Raw genomic sequence first — 12,391 nt, 5'->3', positions numbered from 1 at the left:
CTGTGTTACAAAATAGGAAATTTATTCATTCACATCTCAGCAGCAGCAATTTAAAACATACGTGCATGTTGTGGATGATCACAGAGAAGAGTTCTTATTTGTCCTCATTATCATACAAAATACAATCATTCTGTTCCGAATTTATTCATCATGTTTATAAAATGACTGTCTACGACTGCATCCTCAGGTCATGTGTCGCTTTTCAGCATAATCAACTACAAAATTTCCATTTCCGGGCACGTTCAAGTATCGCTCCAAACAATTTGGGCCATTGCTCCAATATCTTGTTGATTCAAAGTCATAAAGTCAGGGATGAACAAAAAGGTGGAAATTAGTTTGATTAAGTACAATTAATATGCTTTGCACATATTTTTGCTCAAACTGAAGTACACATGTTTGAAAAATGATTGGCGTAAGCTAAAAGTCCAATTATTCTTGCTTTTATTCAATTTCCCGCCCTGAAATGAGGTATATAAACACGAAAGATGAATAAATACATCTTCAGTTTTGTTCAGTGGCAAAACAAATATCATTACTCAACACATTCCTCTGATAACCTTCGATCATATAAGTACTGTACATTCAGAATGCAGCTCGCTCTTTACGTATGTTATTGTGTTTATGCTGAATTATTCATAGGATCTATTTCAAAAGATATTTTCAGACAAAATCTTCCTGTTCAAATTTACAAATATACAACTTATTTATTAACATTTCTATCAGCAGCTTCAGTGCAAAGATATACATATTGTACATCAGAATAAAGAAAACATTAACATAAGAATTGGCATAAGAAATGTCAGAAGGCATAGTCACAGCAGACCTTTTTCTCTTCATTCTATAGAAATGTATTTCTCTCTCAATTTGAGTTTTGTACACAGGCTGCATAAAAAAATAAATTCTGTGCAAAGTGTGTTTCTTTTTTTTTTTCTTCGATTCCCGTGAGAGAGGGTTATACGTCGCTGTCCTCTTTCACAAGGTTGGCTGTGTCTTTGAAACTGTCTTCGGTTGGCGAAAAGGTGCCCGGACGATCCCTCTTCTGAGGTTTGGCGGTGGGTACAAATGGAGAGGGCTCGGGGGCTGAAGGGGCCGCGCTGCTTCCTACAGGCTTTTCGTCCTTCATCTGTAGAGCAACATACAGGGTAAACAAGAGTAAATAACAGCTGCTCTTTCTGTTTTTTTGTCTTAAAATTGTCCAGGTTTACCTCTGAATATGAAGGGTTTTCAAATGTGGTGCCTGGCTTTAATTTCCGCTTGAATAGGGTCCACTTTGACTCCTGGAAACAAACATCAACAGTGAGGCGGCATCAAACTGATCACACATGGTTTTCTATTGACAAACTGTACACAGGAGACTTACCTGCACAGGTTTGGTGCTGACAGAACCAGATGTGTGCACGATGCCCACGTTCTGATCTCCGTGATACGCTGGGTTCACAAAGTTGTTCCCGATTTGTTCACCGCTCACATTAACAGTCACCTGTTAGAGAAGAGAACTGTCATGTCAGTGTCATCAGCCGTGACTGCTGAACTAATTGATTTGACTATTCATGATGATTTCTTTTTTTTTAATAAGACAGCTAAAGATTAAATCAGAAATAATTCACTGATTTCCGAGGGGAAATTGGGCACATTACAGCTCCCTCTAGAACAGAAATGTCACAGTATACAGACTCGAGAAAAGGGTATTAAGAAAAAATAGTGAGTAAGAATAATATAAATATAGATATATAATACAATATCAAATGACTATGATATGTGACAATAAACATATATACATATAAAGATAGAAACATTAATAGGAATAGAGATGTAAGATATATGAGCGCAGGGGGGAAAAGAGTTGCATTCTCTACTAGATGAGGTCTATGGGGCGCCACATACATTTTCAGTGGCTGATAAAAATATTCAGGCTCATACACATCCATACATTTATGACCCATTTCTCTTTTATTCTACGTGAGCATGAAAATGTTCTTACCCCAAAGTAACTGTTGTGTATGGAATAAAAGAAAACTCCTCCGGCCACTGAACACGACACATATCTTGTTCAGTCCATGAATAGTATTCCCATCACTTGCTGTGCTATTGTTAAACTGATCTTGATCCCTTAAACAAACTCTCAGCATTATAAATCTGAGCCCTAAATGTGTTGGTTTCAGCAAAAATAAAACATCACAGATAACTTATAAAATAAATTGCTATTTGGCCAGTCGTCTCTTTATCCACAATATTTCAGGGAAATTCCTCTCTCATTAAATAAAGTCAATAAATCACACCCGGTTGCCAGTTTATTAGGTAAACCAAGCTACATAAATTTCATGCAGTCTAATAAAACAGACCAGCAGTAAATTCTACTTCTGTAAAGTTTATTATGTGTTTTGTTGTTTTTAAAAAGGTTACTATTCCACTGTAAGGTGATTTAAGAGCATGTTGTTTGTGGTGCTGTTACTGTATACAGATCAGTGTTTCTATTATATTGTCCAGCTCATCTATATCGATGCAGGCAGACTAAATAAAAAAAAACCTCTCTTTATAAATAAAAAGATATCATGAGAGTTTTATCACAGGACTGTTGTATGAGACCGCATTAGTTTTTGCCATGTGTACCTAATACACTGGTGATTGTGTGTGATTAAAAAGAAATTAAATATGTTGAAAAATGAAGTGACTTTTGTTGTATATTGTCCTTTAAATCATGGATTCAGAAGAGGTCATAATGTCAAACTTCATAAAATTACATTCTGTTGTAGATGCTATGCGAGTATACAGTACATGGTCTTTTTCTTTAGAACACAAGTGTCAACGGCTGCAAGTCTTAGTTTACCTGTTGATGTGAGATGGACTATTTAAATGGTATGACATGAAAATAAAACTCATTTGTGAACAGAATGAGTACCTGTGTTGCATGAATGACAGCAGGATCACCGGACACAGCAGGAGCAGTGGCGTATAACGGGTTCTCAAATGTGATTGGCTGCCTCCCGGCAAAATTATCATCCTGTAGGTAAATCATATGGATGATTTTATATCATTAAAGATACAGCATTAATTGTTTCTCAACTGCTGCTGATACAAGCAGTTCTAGACGGAATGCTGAAAGGAAAGTTGTCAATAAATACCACATGGAGTGTCTTGTTTGACAGTTAAAAATGCTGATAGCACAGAAAATATTAACTGCCTGCCGGACTCACCATCTGCATGGCTGTGTCAATGAATGACACTCCGATGTGTGATGGTCCGAGGTCGACATTATCACCTGAGCGAAACGTCACTCCGTTCCCCGTGTCGCCGGACTTCACCAGGCTGCTGAGGCTGGACAAACACAAAATGATCCAGTCTGAACTTTGATCTAAATTCTGCGTCAAGCTTCAGTGTAGCTGTCATTGATAAGCCGTGATGATCCAAGATACCTGGGTAGTTTGGGCATGGAGGGGATGAAAGATCCAGTTCGTTTGTAGTTGAGGAAAACCCCGACAGCCAACGCTCCGGTGATCAGGATGATGATGACTGCCAGGAGAACAGCCACAGCTAAAGAAAAGTAGAAAGTATTCAGTTGTGTGTGTATTGGACTCTTGCAGTAAGATGCTGATCATAAATAACATATAATAACATTCTGCTGACTAATCCATTACTGCTCATGTCCTTTGGACGACCCATTGCTTTGCTGAACCATTACAGAAGTTAAAAAGTTATTGATTCAAGCATTACTTGGCTATTTATTAAGGACATTTCTGCCAGCCCACATCATCAACATCTGCAGAGCCAGACTGTTTTCTAAGTTGTTTTGTTAAGTAGATAAGCCAGAAGAATGACTTCATCAAGTTTGGCCTTGATCTGCTCCAACAGATCATGACTGTTACTGTACGGCAGCTCCCACATGTCAGTCTGGGCATTTCTGAAGGACTACCAGGAACTGACTAAACTGTGAATGAGAATAAATACATACAAATACGTGGTGAATTACAGTACCTGTTCCTGCTGGAGCGCCTCTTGACTTCCCCATCTCACAGTAGCTGCCCACATAACCGTACGGACATCTGCAGGAAGTCATGATAAACATCAGTTTCTTACACCAGAAAACAACATCTTGAAAAAGGTGGAAAATATCAGGCATTACTGCATATGACTGATGGAGAGTCAATCAAACACTGGTGTGAATGGCTCCTACAACTGAACTCACTTGCACTTGGGCAGACCACCTTCATCAGTGTAGCAGGTTCCACCATTCATGCATCTACATGCAAGGGGCATTGCAACAGGTGCCTCAATGGCTGCAGGAGCAAAAGCCAGGCATACACAGAGTCAACAACAATGATATGACACCACAAAATCACATAGGAGCAGCCAGGCACATGTGTAGAAGGGATTAATGGACACACAATGAGATGCAAAACAGTCAACACCAAAGTGCAGGCAGCAGATGAACTCAAACTGCAGTTTACCTGCGTCACATTCATTGGAGTCAAACTCGACCGGAGAGGAGCCCTGTGGGCAGGCGCAGGTGTAGCCGCTGGGCCGGAGGAGACAGAGGTGACTGCACACGTTCTTACAGGGGTTGGTTACTGAAGAGGAAAGAGCAAACAGAATATTAATACAGAAATGTACAAATTATATCTTTTAATCACCTTCAAATTTGATATAAATGTATTTACATAAATGCTGATTACTATGTTCTCTTCTGTACTGTTCATTTAAAGATATTAAGAGAATATGTACTACATTACACTACACTATGTAACTACAAGTTGCCTAAATAAAATGCCTAAAAATAATGAGAATATTTAGTGTGACATGTGACTGGATGGGAGGGACAGTCAGGCTTGACTTTTTTGCAAAATCTACCACCAAGTTGTGAAATTTCCATTCACAATATTTACTTTTTTCACACTGAGAACCTACTTACAAAAATAATCCAGCATCAGTTAATGTTATACCTTTTAACAATACAACTTGAGAGCAGAACATTTTCGCTTATTGTTAGCAATTATTACATGAATCTCTGTGTGTTCTGACCTGACTGGTTGTGTCGGTGCTCCTGGTAAATGCGGACTTGAGTCAGCCACGGGTTGATGGTTAGAACTTTGACTTTATGTCCTCTCCCAAACTTGTTTGTCCTCCACACTTCACCTCTATCTTTTGTTGTCCAGTACACATGTCCCTCAAACACATCCAGACTGTAGGGCTGTCCAATGTCTGAAACAGAGAACAAAGAAAAGTTGATGTATTGGCCCATTTTCATTTTTCACAGACTGGCTGTACAACATCTCAGCATTCTGACCTCCAGATATGACGATCTTCCTGTCTGTACCATCAGGCTTCATGGACTCAATGATGTTTTCTTTGGAGTCACACCAGTAGATCCTATTTCCATTCAGATAATCCACAGCCAGCCCAGTAGGCCAGCCCAGGTCCTCCTCCCTCACAAGCACCTCTCTGTGCTGACCGTCCATCCACGCTGACTCTATTCTGGGTTTCCTGCCCCAGTCTGTCCAATACATCATCCTGCAGACACAGAAATAATCATTGATGAACCAATAGAGAATGAACACTACACGTGTTTACATTTACTACAGCCTCATACCCCAGTGATGGATTGACAACGATAGCAGCAGGCTGTTCGAGGTCTGTGTGGATCAACCACTTCCTGTACCGTCCATCTAGTTTGGCCACTTCGATTCGATTTGTTCCTGAATCCGTCCAGTAAATGTGCCTGGAAAAGATGATGAATAAATTCTAAGCAACTGAAGAGAAACTAGAGAATCCTCCACAATGTTAAAGTCTTAATCCTGGTGAATTACCCGCCAACCCAGTCCAAAGCAATGCCTTCGGGATTAGCGATGTATCTCAGGTTCAGATCAACCTCCTTCACTGGGTTGTTGCCATAATCGTTAAACGTGGTCATGTAAGCACGTTTGATCGAGCCAAACTCAGATCCCCGGCCCAGAACTGTCCAGTACACAACACCTACAGCACATCAGGGGATAAAGGTTATCCAAACTTGGAGGTCTTACTATCTTTTTCATTCACAGCAACATTAGAAGGGTTACAGAGGAGGTCTTACTGAGTCCTTCTCCCTCTGGATCCCAAACGTAGTCCAAGGCTTGGATGTGCTCGGCGTTGTCCACGTAGTCTGAATACTGCTCAGAGGAGAGGTTGAAACGACGAATGCGGACGTTGTCTGGCAGGAGCAGCACTGGTGGGTTCCCTGTACAGAAATGATGCTGTGGTCAATTCAGAGTTTGGTTTAAGTCTTAACTAATGAAAGGGAACAGTTGTAAATAACTTTCTGCTGTGTGTGAATGCTGAGCTCTTACCCTGGGCAGCACACTCAGTCCCATGCGGCTCACCGAAAGAGAGAAAGCCCTCAGCACAAAAACACTCGTAGCTCCCCTTTGTGTTCCTGCACTCTTGAGGACACGTGCTATACACCTCACACTCGTTTACATCTTTTTGCAAAAGAAGAAAAAAAAAATGTTTGTTGAAGGTCGAAGAATGATTCTTTGTCTGTGTTTTAATGTATCTGGTGTGTGTTTTACCTTCACAAGTGTGTCTTTCTGTCGCTCTGGGCTTGTAGCCGGACCTGCATGAGCAGAGTAAGCCTCCCTCTGTCAGGTCGGTGCAGTTGTGTTCACAGATGTTGTCGCTGCATGTGTGCCCACTGCCCTGGTCTGACAGGAGAAAACACAAAAGCACACTGAATGTCAGACCAGACGCTCATCGGGGTAACTGTGTTTTTCTGAAAGTAGGTCTTGTTGTAGTTTTATCCTGTTTTTATTCTTGCACACACTCAGGCATAGCTGACTAAAATACGTTAGCAAAATAAATGTAAACTTCTTTCTAGGCACAAAAGAATGTTGAACCCACAATGAAACACCACATGAAACAGTGTTAGGAGCCAGTTAAGCTTTTATTCATCAAAAGTTTAGTAAGTTTTCCTGCTCATACACTGTGCCGTAATCCCTAACTGTTTTTGGAACTTTGACATAATCAAAGTTGATGAAATCATGTTCAGCTGGACAGTCTAAAAAGATATTTTCCATTTTGCGATTCATCATCATTACTTATTGAGGCTTGACAATGGTTAGATATTAGGTTAGGTGTTGATATGTTTGCGAGAACTTTTTGCAGGTTATGTTGCACAGGTAACAGCTTTATTATTAATGTTGTTTTCCTCTGGTATTTATCCAGTTATATCTTTTTTTGTTTATTTATTCTCCTTTTTTTCAAATGTGTGCTCCCTACATGTTTTTTTGTGTTCACATGAAAAAGACATTTCTCCAGATGGGAAAAAAAAAATGAGGAACTTAGAAATATTAAACTTATTTTTTTTTTTTTACTTTTTCTGACCAGTTCTCAAGTCATAAATTTAGATTTAGACTTCAAAAATGGATAACCAGAAAAAAAAATGTCTTCACTTGCGTTTCAGGGTTTGTTTATGTGATAAGAAGCACAGTATCACCATGTTTTGTTTTCTTGAAAATGATGCTCCACAATAAAAGATTTGAAACATCATAACGAATATGCTTTTGTTCATGTACTCACGGCAGCCAAGCTCATCCGACTGGTCTCCACAGTCGTCATAATCATCACAGGCATATTGCAGAGGGATGCACTGTCCATTACTGCATTTGTACTCATCATCAGTGCAGGGTCCATGGGTTGGGTTTTGGCCTTGACAGAGAGAAAAACATTTACTTCAGAGACGCTCTAGATGCTCGAAGTTATGCACAACAAAGAAAAAAACAACATGGCATAAGAATGAGTAGGTGAATAAGATCATCGGCTACAGTGCAAACTATTACACTTACAGTTTTCCTGTCTCTCATCAGAGCCGTCACCGCAGTCATCAACAGAGTTACACAACTCGTGGCTGTAGATGCAGCGGTTGTTGTCACAGCGGAACCGGAACGGAGCCTCACACTGGATGTCCACTGTGGATGAACAGAAAAAAGAAAAAAATCACAAACCCACTCACAGCAAGTCTAATGATGATGTGGGTTGAGAACTTGGTAGGAAGCTAACAAGTTTGGTTTTGCGTGTGCAGGACTTCTTACGGCAGAGGTGAAGCTCCTCATCTGAATTATCTCCGCAGTCGTTGTCTCCGTCACATTTCCAGTGAGGCTGGACACATACGTGGTTCTTGCACTCAAACAGAAACGAGGGGCAGTATGTGCCGTTGGGGAAACGAGTCGCTGGAAGTCAAAACCATTCTGTCAAAATCGAGTCTGCAACTAAACTTACAATTAATCATCAGAGGGGAACAAACAGTTGATGCAGGACACTTACGACAGGATGTTTCATCTGTGTAGTCCAGACAGTCGGGGTTGCCGTCACATTTGAAGCGTTCAGCGATACAGTGTCCACTGCCGCACTGGAAGTAACCAGGATGACAAGTCCGCAACTCTGAAACAATAACCAAAAACCAATGAAAGACTCACAGCAACCCAAATCCACAAGTTTTTTCTTTATTGCTACATGAGAAATACTAAATACTAGAAATACTTTATTTCACAAGTCTCATCTAGAAAAACTTGACCATATTTGAAGCAAAGAGACTTGAACTTCTAAATCATTTATCTGTCGTGCATTCAACAGGCACTGTAAGGAGGGTGCAGAGTGAATAAACTATTTTTGAATAGATGACTATTGGTGGTCCTGTCTGTCTATGCTCAAGTTTTATTGCTTCTTTGTTTAGTGCAGCCCTCCGTCACTCTCGAACAGCCGGCCAACAAAAAGCCTCCACTTACCACAGTCCCTTTCATCCGAGTTGTCCTCACAGTCGTTGTCATGGTCACAGACCCAACGGTCGGGAATGCAGCGCAGATTATCACAACGATACTCGCTCTCTGTGCAAGCGCGTGGAGCTGAGGGGAAACAGGAAAAACACAGTGGAATCAACCAAATGTGGATGTTTTTTGATTTCTTTTTTTTTTTTTAAAACTGTGCATGTTATGTTCCTCCATATTATGACATAAACCACTCTCAGTATCACTAGCAGTATGCGCAGCCATTACTCTGCGGTGAGCTCATGAGTTCACCAGAGACAACCTCTCCTGGCATCAGCAGCGCAGCAACAAGAGGAGCGGTACCACCATGATTTAACCCCCATCACCGTTTCTGTGTTGAGAAGCTGCATTATCACTATTAACTGGCATGTTCTCAGACGTGTTTAAACTCTCCAGGGCAAAGGGTGACAGACTCCTTCACTCCCTCTTCCTGACACACTGAGGACAGCCTGTTTCTCTAGCAGCTGATAAGACTACCTCTCTCAGCATTCTGCCGTCGGCAGAAGTGTTGAGCCTCTTACAAAACCTCCCTGCTGTCTGATGAAGTGATAGCAGGGCTATTCTTCGCCATCAGCACTCCTTTTTCATTTGGAGCTACGTTACAATCCCACAGTAAACCTACTTAAAGACACTTAGATGATATCAGGACAATGTAGACAGCTTTTCAATGCTCACACTCTCATCAGTGCTCAAACCAAAGACATCAAGCAATGAATGATGTAATGATGTCACTTTGTCAGTGATGGCGAACAGCACTCACTGCAGCTGCGTTCGTCAGAGTTGTCACCACAGTCGTCGTCACCATCACACCTCCATCTCAGCGGGATGCAGCGGTGGTTGTCACAGCGGAAGTCTCCATCAGGATCACAGGTCAGTTCATCTGGAGAAAGGAGCACGCACATGACACTGGTTTTAAACCACCATGTTTGACTTTCTTTTTGTTTTAACTAATTGTATCAAAAGACAATGTCCACAGGACAAAGAAATGGATATAGAGTAATGACACCATTGGTATTCAGATTGGTTCACTTTGCTTGACACTAAAATCTCCTGGGAAAAAAGAGGCTGACTGGTGATCCAGTCAGACTGATCCAGTCTGCTTTCACTTCCCCTTAAGGACTAAATGGATAGATAAAGTCACATTTTGTCCTGTGTTGTTGGTAGTTGTTACTCTAAGATCGAGGAAATATGATTGTCTATGCACCAGTGGTGTCCACAATAATACCACTTGGTTCCCTGGACTTGAACCTAGCACTTTGCTTGCATGCAAAAGATGTGTAGTGCCAGTTTTTACCATGTAGAATACAGTATGATGTCACTTGAGAAAACCCAATTAGGAGCATTATAAAAACCTAGTTTAAATCTGTTAGATGAACTATCTCAGTCTCAAGACCACCATCAACTCTAGCCTTACAGAATGAACGTTAAGTTGAATCAACGCCTCTCATTATGGGAAGTATTTAATTAGATAGCTGTAATACCGTACCACTGTATCAACTAGATGTACCTAACTAACTGGAAGCTGAGTGTACATTGTGCTTTACCATCAGTTTCACAGATTTAAAAGCTTTCGTTCTTTAACTTGTCACTAAAATGACAACACACGCAACCCAGTCAGAAATGAGACATTTTGATGACGTTGTAGTTAAATCTATTAATGAGAGCAACAATGTAGAATATTATTGCTTGGTAATGAAGAGCCATTCAAGGATGCCGCTCTCATCCCCAATCATATGGAGGGCTTAAAATGGCAAATATGACATAACATGCACAACAAATAGTATTAAAAAGAAAAGTAGTCATTCATTAATTTGTAAAATGCTACATAATTTGATATTTTTGTTTTACTTTGCTTGTGTTTCTTTTTACATTTTTTTTAAATAAATAGGTAATACTTATTCACTTCCATACATAATTTTCGTAAAAAATGTATTTACTCCTGTATTCTTACCCTTTATTGAGCCATTTAATTATTAGTTTTTGATTTATTTCTGTTTTGGCAGTTGTCCTAATGATACCATCACCTGTTTTCATTTAACCTGTTCATCTGTGGAATGTTCCAAACAGGTGTTTTTTGAACATGAGGTACAAACATTGTTTTCAATCGCTTGTACGTCAAAAAAGGAATTTCCTCACTTCTTTGGAATTGGGGTTGCAATGATGAAACTGTCAGTTTGGAGTGAAATGAATCCCTGTTTTTTAATTCCTCCAGTCGTAGATGGAGGAGAGCAGCATGTTTGGGACAGATGGGTGACCTCTATCTATGTCGGTATGAGCCGATAGAGGATAAGACTGAAGGAGATGAGAAGCACAGACGGGAAAGGAGTGGAGGAGAGCTAGTCTGAGCCGTCTCTACCACACAGTGCTGGGGGTCAAAGATAGCGCGGTGTTAGCTAGTCCTGCCCTCCTAGCCCTCCACCTGGCCCATCTGCTACATTCTTACAGGAAGATTAGCACGAATCTCCCGTCCTGCGCGGGCATGGCACTAATGGAGCGAGGGCCTCCGATAAGAGATGGGAGGGCCGCAGCGGGTGTGTTTGGATCGTAGCAAAGTACAAAGAGACTTGTATGAACCCCTGCCCCCACGCAAGGACAGAGCAACAACACACACATATATATGTAGATCCATACCACTGGACAGCTCATAAATCTGCCGTGCTCTCAGGGAAAGGCAAATGGTGGGGGAGGGTGAGTGGTGAGACCCTCTCCATCAGCACCTCCCACTACTTCACTGTGTAATGTTCCACAGGAGGCTGGGGTGTTGGCTAATTGCCCTTCACTCACGTCTTGAACACATAATCTTGCCTCTTTGCTGTGAACTTTTTTAATCCTCTGAGATCTCTAGAATCATCTTCCTATTAGCAAATAATTCAGTTATTTGATTAATTAGCTAAGCTTTAAAAGACAATTTCTAATCACTGCCATGATGTACAGGACCTCAATCCTGTTAGTCGCAGACTCACCACAGCCCTGCTCATCGCTGTTGTCTCTGCAGTCGTTGTGGCCGTTGCAAACTAACCACAGTGGCACACAGCGGTAGTTGGTCCTGCAGTCAAACTCTGTGTGGTTGTCGCATCGATGTGCTGGTCCCACTGTGAACATAACATCACTTTGTCAAGCAAAGGGTGCAAAAACTGTCAAAAATGTCAAGCTCTTGATGTAATGCGTAACTTCATTGTGATTAAAGTTTCTGCTCTGATTTAACTCAGATTGTAATTGAGTCAATGTGCACTAAAAGATGGTCCCGTGAGTAGCTCTGTGTTTATCACTTACTGCATTCCTCCAAAGGTTCGTCAGAGTTGTCACCGCAGTCATCATCGACATCACACTTCCAACTCTGGGGGATGCAACGTCCGTTGCGGCACTTGAACTGTCCAGGGCGGCAGGTCCTGGCGGAGCAGTGGGCAGAGTCTTCATCAGACTGATCACCACAGTCGTCCTCACCGTCGCACTGCCATGACTCAGGGATGCAGCGCTTATTTGCACACTGCCACTGGTGGCTTTCACACTGGTGTGTAGCTGTAGGGAAGACAAGTCTTTTTTTAACGTTGCGTCTTGAGAAAAAGACATGCTAAAAACTGAAAACAAGTTTAAGTTAAAGC

General features: G+C 41.2%; 1 protein-coding gene across 4 annotated transcripts in view; it reads right to left on the bottom strand.

Moving 5' to 3' along the window:
* Position 1: 1 nt before the first annotated feature.
* lrp2a (low density lipoprotein receptor-related protein 2a) overlaps positions 2-12,391 on the bottom strand; it is a 48,254-nt gene continuing 35,864 nt past the window's right edge. For 3 of the 4 annotated variants that reach the window (XM_030429584.1, XM_030429583.1, XM_030429585.1), the window contains 24 exons: positions 12,063-12,308; positions 11,753-11,881; positions 9,550-9,669; positions 8,751-8,867; positions 8,290-8,406; positions 8,058-8,195; positions 7,812-7,934; positions 7,546-7,674; positions 6,540-6,671; positions 6,318-6,449; positions 6,065-6,208; positions 5,802-5,967; positions 5,585-5,713; positions 5,282-5,505; positions 5,017-5,196; positions 4,446-4,565; positions 4,184-4,274; positions 3,973-4,040; positions 3,414-3,531; positions 3,195-3,315; positions 2,900-3,001; positions 1,361-1,480; positions 1,206-1,277; positions 2-1,123 (listed from right to left, as the gene is read on the bottom strand). In XM_030429584.1, coding sequence (XP_030285444.1) covers positions 953-1,123; positions 1,206-1,277; positions 1,361-1,480; positions 2,900-3,001; positions 3,195-3,315; positions 3,414-3,531; positions 3,973-4,040; positions 4,184-4,274; positions 4,446-4,565; positions 5,017-5,196; positions 5,282-5,505; positions 5,585-5,713; positions 5,802-5,967; positions 6,065-6,208; positions 6,318-6,449; positions 6,540-6,671; positions 7,546-7,674; positions 7,812-7,934; positions 8,058-8,195; positions 8,290-8,406; positions 8,751-8,867; positions 9,550-9,669; positions 11,753-11,881; positions 12,063-12,308 — 3,209 coding nt within the window. In that variant the 3' untranslated portion in view covers positions 2-952. Of the gene's footprint in view, positions 1,124-1,205; positions 1,278-1,360; positions 1,481-2,899; positions 3,002-3,194; positions 3,316-3,413; positions 3,532-3,972; positions 4,041-4,183; positions 4,275-4,445; positions 4,566-5,016; positions 5,197-5,281; positions 5,506-5,584; positions 5,714-5,801; positions 5,968-6,064; positions 6,209-6,317; positions 6,450-6,539; positions 6,672-7,545; positions 7,675-7,811; positions 7,935-8,057; positions 8,196-8,289; positions 8,407-8,750; positions 8,868-9,549; positions 9,670-11,752; positions 11,882-12,062; positions 12,309-12,391 lie in introns of those variants that run through there. The other variant, XR_003985419.1, reaches the window with a different exon arrangement.

Source organism: Sparus aurata, chromosome 9, assembly GCF_900880675.1.
Source record: "Sparus aurata chromosome 9, fSpaAur1.1, whole genome shotgun sequence".
Lineage (NCBI taxonomy): Eukaryota > Metazoa > Chordata > Actinopteri > Spariformes > Sparidae > Sparus > Sparus aurata.
Note: the sequence above shows the minus strand (reverse complement) of the source record. Positions and strands in the feature narration are given on the sequence as shown.